Below are 23,144 nucleotides of genomic sequence, written 5' to 3' on the forward strand. Positions count from 1 at the left end.
AACTGGAGTGCACCATTTTTGCCAGGGCTGTTTCCCAACTCGGCCTCTTTTGGAAATCCGTCAGAGAGAGCAGAGCTGAGCCTCACCTTAGAAACATCTGAAGCACTGGCACATAGGATAAAGGCAAAAGAACTGCAGGTTATCTTATAAAGTTTTTTTATATACTGCTTACACATTAATAAAAAAGCAGTGTACCAACTTCAAAAAAACAACCCCACCCCTCTCTGCATCAACCTCATTTAATCCTTACACTCAAAATAACATATACAGTTGTCTGGATTAGGCAGTAAAGGTAGGCATTAGTTAATGAGAAGCTGGATTCCATGGATGTATAGTGTTTTTGGCCTAAGAAATTATATCTTTTTTGTGATAATATCTTTATTAACACCGATAGCACCATGCAAAGCTCCACACTGAATTTTTGACAATATTCATATTGTCAAAAACAAACCACAACTGGGTAACGTCATCAGGATAACCAATCAAGTACATTCTAGGTCCTTATAGCCCAACAGGGACCACCGGTGGGGTTTTCTTTTTAAAAGAACCAGCCTAAGAAATTATATCAATGTAGATGATGAAGCTAATTCCAAAAAAACAATAAATACAGTAGTTGGCTCATAATCTAAGGGGCTTTTAGCAAACTGCGGTAAAAAGTAACCGTGCTTGCTTACGCAGGTCATTCAACTGTGCAAAGGCCACTTCTACCGCATGGATAAAATGCCACATTTCTGAGTTTTTCTATTAATGGCCATGCACTAATTTTCCCATTAGAAGCCCCGGGATACGTGACAGACCTCATAGACCTACCAACCAGAAACATAACAGGATCAACACGAGCATACCTAAATCTCTACTACCCAAGCTGCAAAGGACTCAAATACAAATCAACTTATGCATCCAGCTTCTCCTATATAAGCACACAACTATGGAACGCATTACCAAACGTCGTGAAAACAACGTATGGCCACCTAAACTTCTGGAAATCACTAAAAACGAACCTGTTCAAGAAGGCATACCCTATCGACCCAACTTAAATGCCTGAACCCTTCAACACAACGAAACCAAAGCTCGTAATGGACATAACATAACTCTTCCTCTCTACGATTCCCTAATGTGTCTGTTACACATGATCTTTATTCTATCACAGTATCACTTTGTATTTGTTCATACCGGAACTGGCGATCGCCATTGCGGTACCATGTAAGCCACATTGAGCCTACAAATAGGTGGGAAAATGTGGGATACAAATGTAACAAATAAATAAATACATTTGCGCAAAGCCATTAGCAGGTGAGCCCTACTGCCAGTAAGGGCTCATGTGCTAATCGGTTAGCACACGGCAGTGTAGCTGCACTAACCAGTTAGCACAGAACACGTCTACTGTCCGCCACAGCGTTAAAATAAGAAAATCTATTTTTTAGTGTGTGGGTAGTGCCTTACCACAGCTTAAAATGCCTGCGGTAAGCATGCACTAGTACTTACTGTAGCTTGTTAAAAGGACCCCTAAGTTTTGTAGTAATGGAGAGTTTGGGGGGGGGGGCCCTTTTTACTAAAGGTTTGACGTGCACCAATCTGGAACTACTGCGGGGTCCCAGCGGTAGTTCCCACCTCCAGCGCACCCCATTTCCGGCGGTACAAAAAAATTTCTATTTTTGTAGCACCAGTGCTTACCTGGTGGTAATCGCTGTCCAGATACTGCTGGGTTAGCACAGGAGCCCTTGGTAAGCGCTCCCCCTCCAAAATGGCCGCACGGCAAGTGGTTCACTTACTGCCCAGCCATTTCTTTTCCAGAGCAACAGACAGGTTTTTACCTACTGCGGTAAAAGGGGCCTCAGCGTGCATCAAAAACACGCAATAATTCTAGCGCAGGCCCCCTTTTACTGCAGCGTAGTAAAAGGACCCCTAACTGATTTGCCCAGGGTCACAAGAAGCCACAGTAGAAATGAAACCCAATTTTAAAAACCGGAAGACACTGTGGATTCCAATAAAACTCAACAAAAGAGATTGATCCCACTGAACCAGTCAATGTGAAGTAGGTGCTCGTGTCATTCTCAATCTCTTATTCTCTCAATTTTCTGTTTTTCAACCATGAGACATGAATCAAACCCTGTTCCCCAGGTTCTAAGCCCGCTGCACTAATCATTAGGCTATCTACTAATTTCTGTTCATTATTTTTAAAGCCTCTGTGCCTACCATCTCTGGTTTTCTGGGAATCAAGGTAAACACAGTAGTGGAAGAATAACAAGTATCAGGATGAGGTTAAACAGAGGTAGTTTATTCTCTTCCAGCAAATACAAGTCCCTGCTGAGTGACCTCAGCACAGGCTGCGTTTTGGCATTACAACCTTCGTCAGGAGTACACTGCTTCTTCAAAAAAACAAAATATCTTCACAGGAAGAATATAAGTGGTACTAATGACACCATTACTCAAACTGCCAGCGTGTACATCTTGGGAATGCGCCATATATAGAATCCAGGGGAATATTTCCCCACCCTGCTACCTTATGACACACTAAATACAGGATGTTACTTTGCGATCCACATGATTGAGCACCTAACTTTGGGTGACCTCTACAGAATCCCCCCGTCATTTTAGTAGCATGTACATGGGAAAGTGGTGCTTTTCAAGATGTGTGTAACTGCACACACCCAGTCATAGAATTGTCTTTCATATGTCTGTTCTGCAGTTTTGTGGTCAGCAGGCTTGGCATCTGCCCTTGACTAAGGTACCAGCTCCTGTTTATAGAGACATTTACCTCTGCTTTGATGGCAGCCCTCAGTACCAGATGGCCCCCTGGGGCTGCAGGTGATTTAAGGTTACAGATGACTGGGATATGGAAAAGCCATTTAACAACAGAAAGCAGCTTTTGTTTAGCTAAATGAACTGCTGTGTGGTATTGTTCCTGCAGGCAGTGCTTAAATGGAGTGTGAAAGAGACAGAAGGCTGTGAGTGAGGTACATATTTTTCCAGGTGTGAGAAAGTCAAGCAAGGTCTCCTCTGTAACATTGTCTCTATTGAAAGAGAGCCATTTTGACTTAAGAAGTGAAGACTGTTGACTAGGCTTCTGTTTTCTTTATATCTCATTCATAGTGATACTTGTTTTTGTACTACTGGTGTTATGTACAGAAGAGTGCAGAGTGTACACCAGGCTTTATTAGTCACATGCGAGTGCTATGCGGCCTTCTCTTTCCATAGAGTGGCTGAGGCTTGCTATTTTTGGTGTTATTTGCTGGTGGAAATATGATCATGAGTATTTTTAGGGAGCTGGAGCGAGAAGGCTTTTAGATGCGTTTCGTACTGTTTAGTAGAAAGAACACGTGTTTCCTTTAAAGATACCTCTGATTGACTGGTGTAAGGAATAACAGAGGGCTATGAATAGTATGAGGACTTGCATTCTATTGTCCTTCCTCCCTCAGCTCCACCTGCAGCCTCTGTGTCCTTTGGCAGTAATGCTATAACTGTTTTTCCAGTCACGTTTACAGCTGCTTACGAGTCATGGGAACTCATGGGTGTAAGCCCTCAGATTTGTGTTGTTCATTGCATTGCTATTCTCGGGGACCTCACTGTCTTTACCTTTTGAAATCTTTCTCTGGTCCCTGAGAAAGATTTCAAAGGTAGAGTTAGTAGCAATCAGGACTGCATCTGGAAGCTTTTGGTTTGAGATTCCCATCAGTAGATGTCGGTACAGTCTTACCTTCAGTTTACCTGTGTGTGTGTGTGTGTGTGTGTGTGTGTGGGTCCATCCAGGCTCTCATATCAGAGATCACTTCACCCCCTGTTATTGCATTAGCTACCTATTGATCAGCGTATGTAACTCCTTATGGTCAGAGGGTCCAGTATATTTATCGGATTTTCTGATGCAATATAACCCGACTAGGGGCCCCTTTTACCAAGCTGTGGCAAAAGGGGGCCGGCGCTGGCATCAGCGTGTGTTTTACACTCACGCTGAGGCCTTCTTTTACCACAGCTGGTAAAAGGGAAGTCTTGCCTTCCTGCAGGAAATGGCCATGCAGCAAGTAAAGCACTTGCCGTGTGGCCATTTCAGGGGGCAGCCCTTACTGCCACCCATTGAGGTGGGGGTAAGGGCTCCCGCGTTAACCCGGTGGTAACCAGGCAGCGTTCGACACTTCCCGATTACTGCCGGGTACATGGCCGCATGCTAGGGGTGGGAAGTACCGCCGGGCTGCTGTGGTAGCGAGCAGTAAGGCCGCGTTGGGCTTACCACTGCTTAGTAAAAGGAGCCCTAGGCATCTTAGGTCTGCTTCACAGAGGCCAAGATGCACTAAAGTCGTCGTTAGAGCCGTTCCGTACCGAATTCCATAGCGAATCTGTAGGGAACAGCTATGCATCAAGGAAAAGGAATGCAAATGAGCTACTCGTTGTAGCTCACTTGCATTCTCTATTCTTTCTTAAAACAGTCGGAGAATCGGCTGGTCAAGCATGCGCAGAGCAGCAAAGCGTTATGCTGCAGTTTTCCCATTGATTTATTTATTGGCTTTTAGCCTGTTATTCCTTGGGAAGTAGATGGAGCATGGAGCCTTAATATCTGTACTCAACAGCAGGCAGTGGATCAGTGACCAGGATGTTTTATGGGTAATATTTATGCATGGATCCAGGCGCCTACATATATGCATGTCATTTTTAATGCCAGTTAGCACCGATAATTGTTAGCTCCCAGTTATCGGTGCTAATTGGCTCATAAGTACATAAGTACATAAGTATTGCCATACTGGGAAAGACCAAAGGTCCATCGAGCCCAGCATCCTGTTTCCAACAGTGGCCAATCCAGGTCACAAATACCCGGCAAGATCCCAAAAATGTACAAAACATTTTATACTGCTTATCCCAGAAATAGTGGATTTTCCACAAGTCCATTTAATAACGGTCTATGGACTTTTCCTTTAGGAAGCTGCCCAAACCTTTTTTTAAACTCCGCTAAGCTAACCGCCTTTACCACGTTCTCTGGCAACGAATTCCAGAGTTCAATTACACGTTGAGTGTAGAAAAGGTTTTCCGATTCGTTTTAAATTTACTACATTGTAGCTTCATTGCATGCCCCCTAGTCCTAGTATTTTTGGAAAGCGTGAACAGGCGCTTCACATCTACCCGTTCAACTCCACTCATTATTTTATAGGCCTCTATCATATCTCCTCTCAATTAAATTGCTTGTGCAAATTGGGTCTGCACGCAATTTAAAGCACCATTTTTAGAATTAGGGGGATGATGCTAAGGCTTTCTCATACACTAAGCAAATGGTGACCAAAAATTTTCAGAAGTGTTCAGTCTATTAGTACTGTAGTGCAGGTAACTTAGACATACTGAGCCAGATTCGGTAAATGGCGCCAAAAAATAGTCCCCGGGAAAAATCAGCACCTAGCGGAGATTATTGTGCCCAACTTTGGGCATGATGACTTAACGCCAGCTGAAACCTAGTGACCCGCAACTTGAGCGCGCATCTTCCAAATTCTATTGCATGTAATTCTTTGGCATGCCTCTAACCTTCCTATACCCCTACCATGTCCACACCCCCTTTTTGATTGTATGCAAGAGGATTTGGGCGTGGAATCGAGCGCAGCCAGATCTGTGCAAATCCAAATTGGTGCCAATTAATATCAATAATTGATAGCAGCCAATTATTGATGGCTAATGGCGCGTTAACTTATTTATTTGCGCGCAGATCTCAGGATCATGAGCAAATTTGGACATTATTTATCATATCCGGGGTACTGTGTACATTCTATAACCTGATACAAATCTCCTCTTTGTGCGGGGCATTTACATTCTTCCAGGCCCCCAGAAATGCCGTTCTTGCAGTTATAGAGCACAAGCCCACCAATTGAGTCTCCATTGGGGAGAGTCCAGTTATTGGTTGATTTAGCTGATACATTGAAATCAATGGTGGTATAGCTTTTCTCAATATTTCTCCCGTCATACCACATATCACTTCCCTCCTCCTCGCCGAACACTGGCTCCCCGTTTCTTCCCATGTCAAATTCAAGCTGTTGGTCCTCACGTTTAATGGTCACTTACCTTCTGCTCTGTTTCCCCTTTTTCCCTTCCACCCTCCATGTACGTTCCCCTTACTGAGCTTTTTCCAACCCTTCCTTCCCTGCACCCACACTCCATCCACCCTTTTACATTCCCCTACTCACCCGCCTATGACTCCATCCACCTCCTCTCCAGCAGTTTGTCAGGAAGTCTAGTGAGACCGCCGCTTGAAGTCTCAGCGGCTATTTTGATGAAGCGGCAGTAGCGGGCAGGAAAGAGTGGGGATCTTTCCTTCCTCGAAGGGGGGGGGGGGGGGAAGGCTTGTCTGCGCTTCCGTTGGAACCCCACAGGACCTGGGTCCATCCCTGCGGACCTGGAGGGGTTCCTTGCGGTAACTGCAGGATTCCCACTAACCCCGTTCCCATGCAGTTCTCTAATCCAGATGTGCTGAGTGATTGTTACTCCAGCTGTTTATAAGAGCATCATACTGTAATTCTCCCAATATAGTTTGCCAAGAACAGGCTTTTAACTAGAGCCTTGGGAGCACTGTAATCCCTGGGCTGTTTCCCATCAGTCTCAGGTAATCCAGCTCCAATTCTGAGTTGTTTTTAGTCTTTTTCTTGTAACAACATGTCTTAATGACTTTGGGCACAAATTCATAAAGCAAGCAAGTTTCAAACCATTCTCACTGGGACAAAGACTGCACGTCCCTCTTATCCACAAGCTGTGCACCATTTTTGAAAATGAAAGTAGGCATATGAGGGTCTTTGAAATTTGCCGGAAATGAAAATGCATGTGCTCACTTACCCACACAAAAAGCAGGAACAATGCACGCATTGAGTTGAAATGTAATTTTTGTGCATCCTTTTCAACTTTCCTGACCTAAATGTTCTCCTGTGAACACCTCCAGTCCGGATGGATGAAAATAGAGGATGGGCAATTTTCAGGAAGCTGATCAATGTGGGGCTAAACCTTTTTGCTTTTTCACCTATGAAAATCGCCCTGAAAATGGTCTTATAAGGTCTTTTCCTGTAGACCACAGTGGGAGAGAATTCTCAGTGAGACAGGCTGTTAAAATCTGTCATCCTGGGGTGAGGGGTAAGGGTACGGTACCAATTATGAAACTGGATTTTAAAACAAACACCACCACATAGCTGAGGGCACTGAAGTCTGAATGTATGGAAAATCAGTTATAGTTTATTACATTTAATAGTCTGCTTTTCTTTTCAAGATATCAAAGTACATTACAAGTTAATTAAAAACATTAAAGGAGAAAGGAAATCCCATCGTATAAAGGTCAGGAAAGAGATGGTATTAAATCCTTCAAGCTTGGCAGTAGCTCAGTATTTGGGGGTTGGATACAGACCATTCATTTCATTTATTATATTTGTATCTGCCTATCTAGAAGTCTTTACACCCTCATTCTATAAACTGATGCCAGGGCAGTGGAGTCAGTATACTAAACCTTCGACGCCTCTATTTTTCTACTCTCGAACTCCTACCGATATTAGGGATTAAATTTTTTGTTCTGGATCTAAAATACTGGTAAATATAACTTTATATCCAGGACAAAGACATGTATATATTAGTGTGAAATGAGAAATTTACCATATATTATAATGTTATTTTTATTTTGAAGCTGGAGTCAGAGTTGGTACATTTTTACCAACTCCAACTCCATGACTCTGACTCCACATCCCTGATAGGCACCATTAAGATCCTTGTATTAGGTCTTGCTGCAGCTCTGGTCTCTTGACCTCTTGACTGGAGTTCAGCTTTGGGTGACCTTTAAAGAATTGAAGAGGTTGGCAGGAGGTTAATGAGGAATAGGTAATTAATCTAATCTCTTTGAAATCTGTTTACCCCATTCTCTGTGGCTTAACCAGAGTGAGGTTCCTTTGTGTTTCATATCCAGGCTACTCTGCCTTAGTCTCACTTTGACTCTGTAGGAAGATAGGGAAAAAAAGAAAGTGATTCTCATGTGAGACTGATGTGTGGGGAAATCTAGTTGACAGGAGCTTCCCTAGGGTGAAAATTCTGACTCAACTCTTCTTAATGTCCTGTTTCCTTGAACTATATCTCAGTGGACCAAAATGCCAGTCACAGTGAAAAACAAACAAACAAAAAAACCACTTAACCAGCACAGGTTATGTAAATGGAAGCTTGGAAAACAAAACATAGATAATTCTTTATTTTAGTGCAGGCCCCTTTGGGCCCCAGTCATTGAATACTTTTTCCTGCCCTCCCTAGATGAGGTCCATAGACTTCCCAATATGCATCATCTTGTTCACATCATAAATTTTGAGGGGAAACGTTGACTCCTGGTATCATAAAATGCCAAATTGTCATCCTTCCCCCTCCCCCTCCGTGAAAAGAGGAGTGTAAAATGAGACGGTTCTGTTTTAATCTGTCTGTTTGCAGCTCTGTATTTTAAATTGCTTTGTTTTTATAGCGCTGTGTAAATGGCCTTGTCAAAAATCCAGGCCAATACACCGTATGCTGTGTATTGTGTTGAATACTTTGTATTGTTATTTGAATATTTTATTACTGCAATTGTCTGTTATAGAATACTGGTATAACCGCATGTGTGTAGTTTACTCCTGCTGGAATTCTGTGCGAGTGTGCAGTGCAGAATTTGAACATAATTCCTCAACCGCGCAGGATTCCACATTTTTTTCTTTTGCAGAATCTTTTTTATTTATTTTTTAATTTACTTCAGTATTTATATACCGCCTAGACCTAAGCAGTTTACAATTTTTCAGGTACTGGTACTGTCCCTGATGCATAGGCGCCCGCGCCCCCAAATAAGAGGCTTGGGGAAGCTAAGCCTCCCCAGCTCAGCTGTGATCTTTCCCGCCTGCCTCCTCCTCCAAATGTAGCCCCAATACGCATACCTGCCAAGACTCCCGTTGAATGCCGCTGCTGCCACTTCTGTTGAGCAGCGGCAGGAACAAGCACAGTGCTGAGCCACTGCCAACGCTTCTCTCCACAGCCAGCATAAGCACAAAAAGAAGCGCGGGGCCGCCGCAGCCTTCAGGCATGCACTGTCGGCTCTGCCGTCCTCTGCCCCCGCTGACGTCAATTTCCCGTTCCGGGGGCAGAGGACCGGCAGAGCCGACAGCGCATGCCTGAAGGCTGCTGCGGCCCTACACTTCTTTTTATTCTTGTGTCAGCGCTGCTGTAAAGAGGCCCGGAGGGAGAGAACATGGCTGGAAACGGTAGGGAAGAGAGGACACTGGAGGAGAGAGAGAGAGTGGAAAAGAGCAGGGGAGAGCCAGAGAGATGGGGAGAGAAAGAGGGGACATGGAAAAGAGCAGGGAAGAGCCAGAGAGAGATGGGGAGAGAAAGAGGGGACATGGAAAAGAGCAGGGGAGAGCCAGGGACATGGAAAAGAGCAGGGGAGAGTCAGAGAGAGATGGGGAGAGAAAGAGGGGACATGGAAAAGAGCAGGGGAGAGCCAGAGAGAAGATGCTGGATGGAAGGGGGGTACAGAGAGAGAGATGAGTGGAAAGATGGGGAGAGAAAGAGGGGACATGGGCAGGAGAGAGAGAGAAGCTGCTGGGGAGAAACTGGGGGAGACCCTAGCTGTCAGATGGAGAAATGCTGGATGAAAGGAGAGAGAAAGAGGGAAAATGCTGGAAGGAGGGGGCACAAAGAGGGAAGACGCTGGATGGAAGGGTAGGGAGGGAAAGAGGAAAGACACTGGAAGGATGGGGAGAGAGAGGACATGCTGAATGGAAAAGGGTCGAGAGAGAGAGAACTGTCTAAAAGGAAGGGAAAATAGAGGGAGACAGTGGCTGGAAGGAGAGGGAGACAATGGGCGTAAGGATTGGGAGAGGGTAATGAGTGGAAGGATGGAGAGAGAAAGAGGGATGACACTGGATAGAAGGGTAGGAGAGAAAGAGGGAATGTGCTGGACATGGATGGAGGGGAGGGGAGACTGGAAGAAGATGCACATGGATGGAGGGTAGGGAAGAGAGGAGAAATCTGGACATGGATGGAGTGAAACAAATGTTGGACGGGTGGAGGGAAGGAAAGACAAAGGAAGGAGATGCACACGGATGAGGGGAAGGGAGAGAGGAGAAATGCTGGACATGGATGGAGGGGAAACTGCTGAATTTAAGAGCTGGATCGGAACACTGAAGCATAGGGACAAGGCTACAGATGGTAGATAGGATGCATAAGGACACAGGCAGGAGGATGGTGGACATTGTGAGAGAAAAATTATCAAATGGTAAGAAGACACTGGGACCAAAGCAAATAGAAAAATTAAATGCTCAGACAATAAAGGTAGAAAAAAGTATTTTATTCAGAATATGTCAGCTTTTGGAAATGCTCATCTGTGATATTTTGCATTTAAGTTTTAATTTCTCTAGTATTGATTGCTACATGCTGAGTCTGACTTCTTGAGGTAACTTTCCAGTTCAGTATTTTGCCTTCATATGAGATGTGTATGAAACTGGCTGAGATCCACAATGGGTCAAGAAAGACTGACAGCGTTATGTTTACTGAACATTGAAAGTGATCTTGTTGGAGATATTAACCCTGAGCAGATCATTGACACCTATGATGTGAAGTCTAGTCGCCGGATGTTACTTCACTAATGTGACCATTTCATTTTGGGATTTTCCATGGATGGAAATAGCAGTGTTTAATAATTGATAACATTTTTGAATAGTATACATTGGTTAATATATGCTTCAATCAACCACTTTTTTCTTTGACATATGATACATATCTAATATCTAAATTTAATAAAAGGTATTAATTGTAACTATTTTACTTTTTTTTTCTGTGTGTTGTCAGACAATTATGGATGTAAGCCACACCCCTGGTACCACCCCTAACCCCGCCCTTGGGCCACCGACCGCCTATGCCCTGATGGGCTCACAATTTAGTATTATATTGTACCTGGGGAAATGGAGGGCTAAGTGACTTGCCCAGGGTCACACGGTGCTTCAGAGGTGACCAGACAGCACATTGGCCCCTTGATCTACTGCTGTAGGACCTCCTCCTTTATGTATCACTAGGAAGGAGAACTAGTTTTTTTTTTTAGCCCCTTTAGCCCGCGGTGAAGACTGGCTGCCTTGGTAAAATTTAGTGAGTCGCAAACAGCGAGTGATGCACAAAGGGGATTGCATACAATGAGCAGCACGCGTCCCCTTTTTGCATTGGCCGCTTTATGTGACTCCAAGCTGTCAAATTCATTTGACAGCTCCTGATGCAGACCCGATTCGACCCGTCAACCCCCGCGGACCTTCCCCCAAGCAAGAATGGCCCTGGTGGTCTAGTGCCCCCTTTCCTGACCCCCCCCACACACAAAAGCAAGAATGGCCGTGGTGGTCTAGTGACCCCTTCTCCCCTGTACATGGAAAAAGATGGAGGCAGGAGGGCAGAAGCAATACCTCTCACCTTCCTGCCTCAGGGCCCGCCCTGCACAAAATTGCGGTGTCCAGCCTTAGCCCAGTGCATCCTGGGACATTCTTGCTTAGGGGGTTTGGGGGTCCACTGGACCACCAGGGATTGCTTGGGTGGGAGGGCCGGGAGGAGGTGCAGGGAGGTTGGGGTCCACCGGACCACCAGGGATTTGTTACTTGGGAGGTGCAGGGTCGCTGGACCATCAAGGAATTTTAATGATTCAAGGTGGGGGGGGGGGGGGTTGCTGGGTGAGTCAGGAGGGGAGAGAGAGGGAGCACAAGCAGGCAGCCTTTGCAGCTGCCCATTTGTGTTTCCTTCCAACAGCTCCAGAGTAGCCGTAAAATTAGCTCTGAGCTAGGCACTCTAGAGATGTGCATTGTCCTGATTGCTCATTAGAATTCTAATGAGCTCATTGTAATACATTTGCATGGGGTTCTTGGTGGGTGCTAATGGCACAGGATAGAGAAATGGAAAACCTCTTTGAGCATTACTCGCTAAATAATGTTTGCTTTAGACTGACTAGAACCAGTCCAAAGCAAACATTCCCAGTATGGTAAGCTTTCAGGCTTATTTTCAAAAGAGAAGGGCGCCCATCTTTCAACTCAAATCGCAAGATGGGCGTCCTTCTCACAGGGTCGCCCAAATCGGCATAATCGAAAGCCAATTTTGGGCGTCCTCAACTGCTTTCCATCGCGGGGACGACCAAAGTTCACGGGGGCGTGTCGGAGGCATAGCGAAGGCGGGACTGGGATGTGCCTAACACATGGGCGTCCTCGACCAATAATGGAAAAAAGAAGGGTGTCCCTGATGAACACTTGGACGACTTTACATGGTCCTTTTTTTCTTACGACCAAGCCACAAAAATGTGCCCTAAATGACCAGATGACCACCGGAGGGAATCGGAGATGACCTTCCCTTACTCCCCCCGTGGTCACTAACCCCCTCCACACCTCAAAAAAATTAAAAAAAAATTTTTTTTACAGCCTCTATGCCATCCTCAAATGTCATACCCAGCTCCATGACAACAATATGCAGGTTCCATGGAGCAGTTTTAGTGGGTGCAGTGCACTTCAGGCAGGCGGACCCAGGCCCATCTCCCCCCTACCTGTTACACTTGTGGTGGTAAATGTGAGCCCTCCAAAACCCACAGTACCCACATGTAGGTGCCCCCCTTCACCCTTAAGGGTTATGGTAGTGGTGTACAGTTGTGGGGAATGGGTTTTGGGGGTCTCAGCACACAAGGTAAGGGAGCTATGCACCTGGGAGCAATTTCTGAAGTCCACTGCAGTGCCCCCTAGGGTGCCCGGTTGGTGTCCTGGCATGTGAGGGAGACCAGTGCACTATAAATGCTGGCTCCTCCCATGACCAAAGGGCTTGGATTTGGTCGTTTCTGAGATGGGTGTCCTTGGTTTCCATTATCGGTGAAAATCGGGGACGACCATCTCTAAGGACGACCATCTCTAAGGTTGACTTAAATTTCACGATTTGGGCGTCCCCGATCATATTATCAAACTGAAAGATGGACGCCCATCTTGTTTTGATAATACTGGTTTCCTCGCCCCTTCGCCGGGACATCCTGCGAGGACGTCCTCAGGAAAACTTGGGCGCCCCTTTTGATTATGCCCCTCCACGTTTATTGAGACCTCAGTGACATTGTTTCAGGATTTCAGCAATAGGGTAAAAGAAATTAGCGTGTTCTGTTTCTTTGCAGCCATGTTCCAGTATTAATCTCTGGTTTTTGTCTCCCTCCAGGAGCTGGCAAATTCGGTCTACTTGGTGATGGAGGTGAGAGATTTTATTGTACTAGTTAAACAGGTTTTCCTTTGAGCTGAGCTTCTTATATTTCTTTCATTGTTCGATCTTTCAGAGCTCTCTGTTCTCTCTCATGTTATTTATAACCCACCTTCTCCTGGTAAGGTCCAAAGTGAAGACACAATTTAAGAATCCAGTGAATAGCACTAGGAATACAATGTTATGGTATTCCAATTTTTGGATTAAATATTTATGAAAAATATATGTCTTTAATTGTCTTTGGAAAAGATAATAAGAAGGTATTATTGATTATAAGGAGGAAGTGAGTTCCAAATTTTAGCAGACTGGAAACAGCATGAACTTTCTAAAAATCGTTTTACTCTTAAACTTGAAACGGATGGAAAGCAGAGAGCACTTCAGTTCATTATATGGCCCACTCAACCTACCAGAGGTATCCCGGACATAACAATAGAGCTTTTAGAAGACCGCCCAGATAGTATTTTATAAACTAAGGATTTGGGCTTCCACAGGCAACCAGTGAAGTTGGATTAATAAAGGGGATATATGATCAAATGTTTTCATGTAAAAAAATTAATTGAGCTGCAGTATTTCATCCATATTTTGGTTAAACCATGAAAGAGCTCCACCTCTTTTCTCCTCCTGACGATCATGGTGGATTGTCCAGCTGAGCGCCCCCTGCTAAATTAAATCAATACAAGAATCTTGTGTTATAAATTGGCCAACATCAGACAGAGGGAGTTTTCAGGGTTCAGCTCTGTAACAAAAACTGCTTCAGATTTAGCGACGCGCTATTTTGAGTTGGCAAAATGCAGGTGGGGATAACTGAAGCGATTACTTCATTGGACCAAAGACTTGCAGTGTCTCACCATCATACTGTAAAGGCGTATGGAAGAAAACTCAATTCTGACAGTTAACACTTGAGAGCCCTGGAAAACTAGCCAATATCGATAAACCACATCTCCTTCCTCCGCTGTGATTTTGTGTTTTTTTTTTTTTTTTATTCTTTATTTATCCATTTCACATATACAAGAACAAGAACACCTCTTGTACAATCTAGGAGAACTGTAAGAACATCTTTCACAGGAAATCACAACCCACACACACTCACCCGCCTCCCCCATTAGTCCACAATTAGAGCCAAGGAACCAATCATCATCTTGGGCAAATTAAAACCATATAATCCAACACAAAAAATGACTCTGAAGGGAGTAGCGGCAGCATTTATAACCGAGGTGGGGATGCATTCTCCGCCCCTGCCTCCAGAGAAGGCGCTCCCCTATCCCCCCGGGACTCCAGGAATGCTTTCAACTGCAGAGGTTCAAAAAACACATACTTGACAGCGTTCATCTTCACCACACATTTACAGGGATAATTGAGCCAAAAGAGGCCCCCCAACTGAAACACAGTAGGGCGCAACTTAAGAAAAGCTTGTCGCCTCCTCTGCGTTACCTTGGTCACATCAGGATACATCCGTACTTGTACATTCAGAAACTTTTCTTTCCGAAACTTAAAGAATAACTTCAAAATCCTATCTCTATCAAACTGAGAAACAAATGTCACTATAAGAGTAGCTCGCTCCTGCCGCTCCTCTTCACCCTCCAACTCCCGAATAAAGTCCAACGTGTCAAACTGCCCAGTGATATCCTCACCAGCAGCCCGCTCACCCTGGACCGCTCGCTTAAAGGGCTGCAGATAATAAATCTGCGAGATAGGCGGGCACGCCGGTTCAGGCACTTTTAACACTTCAACAAGGTATTTTGTAAAAGTCTGTAGCGGTGCAGTCAGCTGTACCTTAGGAAAATTAATCAACCGCAGAGTATTTACCCTCTGCCGGTTTTCAAGCGCCTCAATCTTCCTATGCAACCATTTATTTTCCGTTATCATGGTTGCTTGCACCTCTTGAACCGATTGAATGGCCCGGTCATGGGCCTCAGTTCTATCTCCCACCTTCTTCACTTGCAGACCCAACTGAGTAACAGTCTCAGTTGGAAGCTGAGAGGCCTGCGACAGTAACAACATTTTAGTAGATAATGAAGTTTCCAGTGTTAGTAAAGCATCCCAAATCGTTTCCAACGTAAAGTTAGGAGGCTTAGGCAACAGTGAGGACTTACTCAAGACTGCAGCACTCCTCTCGGATCCCAAGGCAATACCAGCTCCCTCCTTGATTTTGTGTTATTAACACCACAGTGCATTCTCTACTTGTGCTGGTTCCTTTGTCTGTTGTGCAATAATTTTATGCTTGTGAGTCTGAGACCTTGAGCACAGAATTTTCTTTTCTTTTTCAGTACTGCAACGGTGGTGACCTGGCAGATTACTTGCAAAGTAAGTGCACAAGCAGCTGTTTCTGTAATTCTTTAAAGAAAATCCTGTGATTGGGCCCCAGTGGCTAGGAGTAATCAGAAGACTGACCCCAGCAACTAGCTTTCAGGGACAGGGTTTAAGTCCCCAAGGATGCAAGGAAGATGGTTGCATGGTTGTTTCGTAAATTAGTTGAGTGGGACAACTGCAGGGTTCTGGTCTGGATTCAGTTTATTGTCAATTAGTTAAATATTTAAAAGTAAAACTGTTTCAAAAAAGCATTGAAATGCTAATAAAATTATCGTAGTTGATATATCACAGCTCATTAAGATGCAAATGAACAGCTTGCTAATACTTCCCCCCTGTTAATGATGGGTGAATGCTGTAGGAGCACCTTGTTACAGAATGCTGGGAGCCATCTCAAGACCCAGTCAAGCTTCCTATCTCTTAACCTGGCACCCTCCGGTCTGTCTCCTGTCCTCTCTGTGATATCAGACCCTGAGATTGGGCTAACAGGAATCAGGAGCTGACACATCCTTTAATTTAATCCTTTGCCTTGTAGAACTTTCCCTGCAGCTGCAAAATCAGCACAGGGATTTTAAAGTAGTTTGGAGCATTGGTGGTGAGAAAAGCTTTGTTTTTAGCAGAAAATCCTTTTCCTTAATCCTTCTTTCCTGTTGCCTAGGTGGTGCTGTTGGTGTTCCTAACATCAATAAGTAGTGTTGGAATATAACTTTGTTTTCTTGACACTACTCTTTTGTTGTTAAGGAAAGCACTAGGCTATAGCTGTGAGATTTCTAAAAAGTGATTTATATTTCATTTTAACCCAGCTTCCTGTGTGAGCCAGGTAGGAAGGATTATCTGAAACACTAATCCATTACCACTGCCAGAGGTACTGATCCGAGAAGTAATACCTCTAGGCAACACAGGAAGTGTTCCAGTTCATTTTGGGTAACATCTGGAAACTGAAGAGATTTGAAAAAGCTTAGGCTCCTAGCTTTGAGAGCTGGGTCTCTAAATTGGCCTCTTTGAATAGGGCCAGCTCAAGGCATTATGGTACCTTAAACCAACTTCCTACGGTGCGCTCACACATTGCTTCTATCCCTGATGTTCCCCATGGGTCCAGAATTTCTCCCTTGCTCGGTCCAGTGTGTCTCCCCAACTCCTGGTCCGGTCTCTCTTCCACCGCGGTCCTGTACACTTTACTTTGGTTGCTGATAGCTGCCTGTTGTTCATGCTGCTGCTATCAGCCAGCCCCTGCATCTTCTCTCTGCTGTGTCTCGCCTCCTCTGATGCAATTTCATCTGGGAGGGATGCGACAGAGGGAAAAACCACCTGTTCAGTTTAGGAGCCTAGCTCAGTGGTGTGCCAAGGACGGGGCAGTGGGTGCAGTCTGCCCTGGGGAAGATAGTAAAGGGGTGCATCGAGCAGTCTCCAGTCCGCAGTCTCCATACAGGTGACTGTCGGCTCTACTGGTCTCCTCCCCCCTCTGGTGTCAACTTCCTGTTCTGGAGAGAGGCCAACTGTATGCACCTGGAGGGGGGTAGGGGGTGATTCTTCCGAGTGGCAACTAAACTAGATACTCCACTGGCTTTCTTAGGTTTCTAAGCTTTGAAGCTGAGCATTTTTTTATATATGTAGCCTTGAGTGTTTACATCTCAAATTGCCCTTTTCCTTTTATTGCACCCTTCTGCCCCTCCCCCCCCCCCCCCCCCAATAATTACATAATTGCTCCTTTGGTGTGCAGGGCAAGGTTAGCATAGTTTGGAGAATGGCATGTTGTTGTTTTTTTTTTTGTTTGTTTCTTTGTGAGGTGTTTTGAGAAATGTGGAATGATTTTCTGGAAAATCAGGTGACTGTTATATTTCTGTTGAGAACTGTCCTAACAGCGTGGTAAATGATCATCTTCTCATATGGAGGACAGTTGTATGAGCAGGTGTGAAATCCACAGGAACGTTTTAGCTGCTAACTTTGCATCAGTTTTGAAAGTGAAAGTAAATCTCTGCTTTCTCCCTTTGGAAATTACCCAGGGAAAAGTACCTACTCACATTTGGATATTCCTTTCTCTTTTCTTTGTGGGTATTTAAGGGGTCCAATTTTTGATTAAAAAAATAAATAAAAGAAAGGGTCACTTACCCGGGCTTTTGCAGGGTCCTGAACTGTCAGGAGCCTGCATGGGGGGGGGGGGGGAGTCGCGGGTGCCCGAGAACCTGGAAGTGCTCTCATGGTGAGAAGGAAAACGCTTCAGGGTTTGTGGGACCGCACTCGGTGGCTGCAGAGCACACTTGGTGCCGAGGGGGGCAGGCGACGATAGTTTTTGTGCCGTTGTGGTCCTGGGTGCCGGGGTTACGGGAGGCATTTCTTCTTAGGGTGTGCACACTGATTTATTTTTGAGTTTTATTAATTTTGATGCATTTCTTTTAAAGTGAGCACAGACACTGGGAAATACTTACCTGGGTTGGAATGATACTTACTGGTAATTAAATGACGATCATCTGTAAAGGGGGGATAGAATTGAGAATTTAAGTAGCAAATACTGGAGAGATAGCAACATTAAGAAAGTTCCGGGGGGGGGGGGCGGAATCTGAGCCCGACTTCCTTTCAAACGGCCGTGGACGACGGAGGCCATCGCCCGTCCCTTCCGAATGGTACTCTCCTATCTCTGAGGACTGACTGATCCATGTTCAACTGCTGTTCACATGGAACCCTAAGTACTTGAAAAATCCAGGGTTCAGAAGGAAGTACAATTTAGGAAGGAAAACTGAATTAGCGATACAAGAGTAAAACTTACCTTTGTTTAATTGAGACATTATCTGTAAAAGGGAGGAAATAGTTTTAATTGTAATTGCACTTTAGTAACTTAGCTGAGGTTTTTAAGCTGTGTTTTGAAAATGTTTTTTTTACTATTTAAGAAATATGTTTTTAAGTATAGAAGCATTTTATTCATGCAACAGTTCTAGGAAAGCTTTAAGATTATCTTTTTAGAAATAGTTGTGCAATAAAACCAAATATTGCTAACTTAATAAGTTGTGACATATTGTTTGCAGGGTGATGTAACTCTTGCTCTGACAAATCAACACTGGTTGATTTTTAGCAGCAGTGGTGTCAAGGGTGGAAGTGTGCTTCATTTCAGGGGACCCATCTTACCCCGGGTGCTGTGACCAATAGCAAGTTTTGTTATCGTAGTGAAACGAAGCAGCGCTGAAACCTAGGGGGTGATACAGGTACTTTATTTTTTCACAAAAAATCAATGCGCATAGTTCTGAAAATAGAGAACTGTGCGATGTTGCCTCCCCTGGCCAAACCCCACCTCAGAAGCTCCTCTACAGAAGCACAGATAAATGCGTGCACCTAATTTTATTATGTCGACACAAGAGAGGCAGGTGATCCATAAACTAGAGTAGTAGTAGAAAACAACGGATCACAGAAGATGAAGAAGAGCAAATTTATTAAAATAACCCAACATGGCCACATTTTGCCTGCGGCAGGCTGCTTCAGGGACAGCAACTAAAGGGGACCATAGGGGTAAGGACTGCAGTGCTGGCATCAGAGACAGCACTCGTTCCCTGGACAATTTTCAAAGGGAAAAAGCAGATAGTTGATTCATTGCTTAATTTTACTGTGTACAGACTGGATAATTTTCACATTTATTTATTTGGATTTAGCTTGTGTCTTTTTCAGTAGTAGCTGAAAGTGAGTTAAATTCAGCTACACTAGGTATTTCCCTGTCCTTGGAGGCCTTACAAGCTAGCTTTGTCTGTATACCTGAGGCAGTGGAGGGTTGAGTACCTTGCACAAGGTCGCAAGTTGCCCTTTCACCCGTATCAGTAACCTTTTAGGTAAATAATGGCTTTTGAAATTTGCCCTCTGGTATGTTATGGTGTGTTCACCATCTTCTTAAGGCATTAAAGGCAGGGCAGGTAGTCACATTGAAATGAATATCAAAGCATGCTGCAGCTGTGTGAATATTTTTGTAATTCACTTCCAAATATATGTCCACTTGTGTATGTATATATAGATTGATAAAGATACTTCACCGAGGACAAGCGGGCTAATATTCTCACATGCATTGCCTGGTTCAGAGCTTGTATCAAGCTTTTACAGAGCTCTTTGGAGCATGAGTCATGCTCCACCACGCAGGTGTGAGTGTCTTTCCTCCTGCAGCACAAGCGCGGGACCAACAGTCTCTTTTTTTTTTCCGTGGTGAGGAGAGGACCTCAGTAGGCCACACTTAGGCCTGATCCCCGGTCAGGTCTTTCCCTTATTTTATTCTCTGATGTTTTGTCCATTTTGATGCACCATCAAGTTTTTCCCAGTTGCTACAGCGCTGTTTCTGGTGCAGTCGGACCATTTATTGCACAGCTACTCTTTTTTTCCTCTTTTTCGTATTTAGGTTCTGAATGTGCCCCTTCTAACTGTGTTGTGTGTCTTCAGATCTAAGCTAGAACCCAGTTAGCCAGAAAGGCTCAAACAGAGTTCTTTTCTTAAGCCAAGTCCGAAGCCTCGGTCTCGGCATTGGCAGCAGGGTCGGTGTCAGTGATTGCATCAGGCATTGGGTGCATTGGCACCTGCCTCAATGCTGGCCGTTATGCGAGCCCCTCGGGACCGACTGATATCAGCACAGACCCGCAGAGATGTGAGGATTTGACAGCATCCTCGTTGGTACCGAGGATCATGGAAACCCTGCATCAGAAGAAATATTAGCATTGATCTCCCTCGGTGCACAGTGCTGGGTATTGACTCCGGAAGAACATCCAGCAGGTGCCACTGCGTGTGTAACTGAGCATCAGGATCAGGCAGCTTGCTCCCTGATCTGCTGGCTGCTTTCTTCGGAGTGCATCGGTGTCGAGAGTGCTTGGGCCTGCCATGCTTCTTCACTCAGCCCACATGGCTCTTAGCCTGCGGTGAGGCTCCACTGCTTCAGCAGCTTCCCTCTACACCAATGTCCCAGCTCCTGGCCAGGTTTGTTCAGAGGGCATTGGCGCCAAGGGTACTTTCGCCTGCCATGCCTTTCAAATCGGCCCTGCATGACAGGCGCAAGCGGCACTGGCATCGACTGTTCCCCGTGTCAGTTGATATCTGTGCTGGTAATTTCATCGGAATCGAGGCTGGAGCCCACTCCTCGATGCCCCTCTCGGAGTGGTTCCTCTCGGTTGAGGCAGATTCATGAGGGGTTCCTGGCTGATGCCGAGGAGGGGCACATGGGAGTCACATGAAACTCTGGTGCTTCTTGGAAGAGTCCTCTGGAATGCCATCTGACCCCTCCCCTCCACGGGAATGGGCAACGTCTCCATCTGCAATCTTTTCCTTCCCTTCTTTTGTCAAGGACATGGTGGATGCCATTCCAGTTCCTTTAGAGATGGAGGATCAGGCCAGAGCTCACCTCTTGGAGCTCCAGGACTTTGAATCTCCTCCTAGGAGGCTGTGCTAGTCCTTCTCCATCAGCTCTATCCTAAAGTTTTTGTGAGGAATTGGGGATCCCCTCTGTTGGCCCCACTCCTTCCCATAAATATCGAATCCATGGACCGGTTTCAGAGCTCCCCTAGTTTTCATAGGCCCCAGATGCCTCCTCGCTTCATGGTGGTTTGATCCATGCTCAAGAGAGCAAGGAGCTCTAGGAACTATGCTTCGGCACCCCCAGATAGGGGCACCCCCAGATAAGGACACTGGAACCCTGGATTCATTGGGTGGAAAATGCACCAGGCTTAACTGCTCTTCTCCCGTATTCAGTCCTATCAGTTCTCCACAAGCATATTCTTAAAGGACCTGGTATGTGCCACGCTAGCTTTAGCAGCCTGTCTCCCACCGGAGCAGGTCGAGCCACTTTGTCAGTTGGCAGAGCAGCAGATGGCATGTCGAAAGTCGTTGGCCAGGTGACACTTTTGCTGTGGCTTCCAGGATCTATGCCCACAGTGTGGCACTGCATGGACTCTCATGCCTGCACATCTCTGTCTTGAACTTGGCCACTCAAGTCAATCACGCCATTCCTCTGTTCTGTTCCAGGCTCTAGACTCCAGACCCACAACAGACTACCGTCGGTTGCCTTCCACCTTCCTTGGGGAACGGTCTTGTGTACTCATATCCTCTCATCTGTCATGGGGCAGATTCTGCTGCCGCATAGACAGGAATGCAGAACCAGGATTCTGTTTGCTCCTTCCGGCCCCGGTAAATCTGGCTTCCTTCTGGCGTTCTCCTTCCGAGAATCATGGAGCTTGAAGTGTTCCCTGACCCTCATCATGCAGAACAAGAGGTCTCTTCTACATCCCATCCTCCAGCTTTTGGCGCTCATGGCCTGGATGTTCAGAGCTTCGCATTAGTTTCCTTGTGTCTTCCTAAGGGTGTCCCCACAGTCTTGCTTGCTTTCAGGAAAGCTTCTATTAAGAGGTGTTCCTCTTTCCAGTGGGGGAATTTTGCCACCTGGTATGTGAGCGAGCCCTTGATCCCTTTTCTTGCCCTGCACAGGTCCTGATTGCATACCTTCTACATCTTTCTGGGTTTGGTCTGAACCCAGCTCAATGGGAGTTCACCTCAGTATACTCAGTGCATCTCTTCTTTGCGTAGGGGATCTCTTCACAGCTTCTAGTTGTTCGCTTCACGAGAGGTTTGCTTTGTCACAGCCCCCAGTCACACCTCCATGTGTTATGGGCCTCAGTGTTGATCTCCCTAATTGATAAGCGCTCCTTTTCAACCGCTTGCTTTCCTGTCCTTTGACGTTCTTGACCTGGACAGTCTTGTTTTTGGTGGTTGTTCCTTTGGCTCGCAGGGTCAATGAGTTTCAGGCCCTCGTGGTGGTTCCACCTTACCCTAAATTTCATCACAATGGAGTGGTTCTCCATATGTACCCTGAGTTCCTGCCTCAGCTTGTGTCGGGGATCTAGTTATGTCAGCTGACTGTCTTGCCTACACCCTTCCCACAGCCTCATGCCCCTGGCATTCACGCACTGCATTCCTTGGACTGCAGGTGAGCATTGGCTTTTTTCTTTGAAACAGTCTTGGCGCCATAGACAATTTCCCCAAATTTTTGTTTCCTTTCATTCCAACTGAAGTAGTTTGCCATCGGGAAACGCACAATTTCTAATTGGCTACCAGCTTATTTTATTTTCCTTACGCCCAGGCTGGGCTTCCCAGAAGGATCCTCTTACGGCTCGCAATGCCAGAGCCCTGTCTCCATCGTTAGCCTCCATCTGGGAAGTTTGCTAGGCTGCTACATGGTTTTCATTCCACACATTCACATCTCATTCCTGCTTCAAGTAGCATGCCCAGCATAACAGTCGATTTGGATAGCTACTGTAGTAATGCAAAATAAGTTTGGGTTCTAGAATTCAGCTCCATCCGCATAGGCCCATTTTTATTCTGTCGCAGGCTACACTTCTGATGATTTGCATGTGGTTGCAGTTCAGTTATGTTCTGACCTCGCCATTGTGAGATGCAGTTCGTCATTGGTTCTTGTTTCCAGTGAGCCTGGTAGCTAGGGATTCCCCACATGTGAGAATATTAGCTTGCTTGTCCTCAGAGAAAGCGAAGATGCTTACCTGTAGCAGGTATTCTTCAAGGACAGCAGGCTATATATTCTCACATACCCTCCCACCTCCCCTTGGAGTTATCTTCTTGTTCTCCTATGCTATAGTATTGTACTGTTGGGAAGGCACTCGCACATGCGAGGT

At 45.5% G+C, this 23,144-nt stretch overlaps 1 protein-coding gene across 1 annotated transcript in view; it reads left to right on the plus strand.

Moving 5' to 3' along the window:
* The window catches only part of ULK1 (unc-51 like autophagy activating kinase 1), a 151,033-nt gene that overhangs the window by 18,678 nt on the left and 109,211 nt on the right, over window positions 1–23,144 (plus strand). The window contains exons 4-5 of the mRNA XM_030217452.1: window positions 13,162–13,194; window positions 15,468–15,504. Coding sequence (XP_030073312.1) covers window positions 13,162–13,194; window positions 15,468–15,504 — 70 coding nt within the window. The remainder of the gene's footprint in view (window positions 1–13,161; window positions 13,195–15,467; window positions 15,505–23,144) is intronic.

Source organism: Microcaecilia unicolor, chromosome 11 (genome assembly GCF_901765095.1).
Source record: "Microcaecilia unicolor chromosome 11, aMicUni1.1, whole genome shotgun sequence".
Taxonomy (NCBI): Eukaryota; Metazoa; Chordata; class Amphibia; order Gymnophiona; family Siphonopidae; genus Microcaecilia; species Microcaecilia unicolor.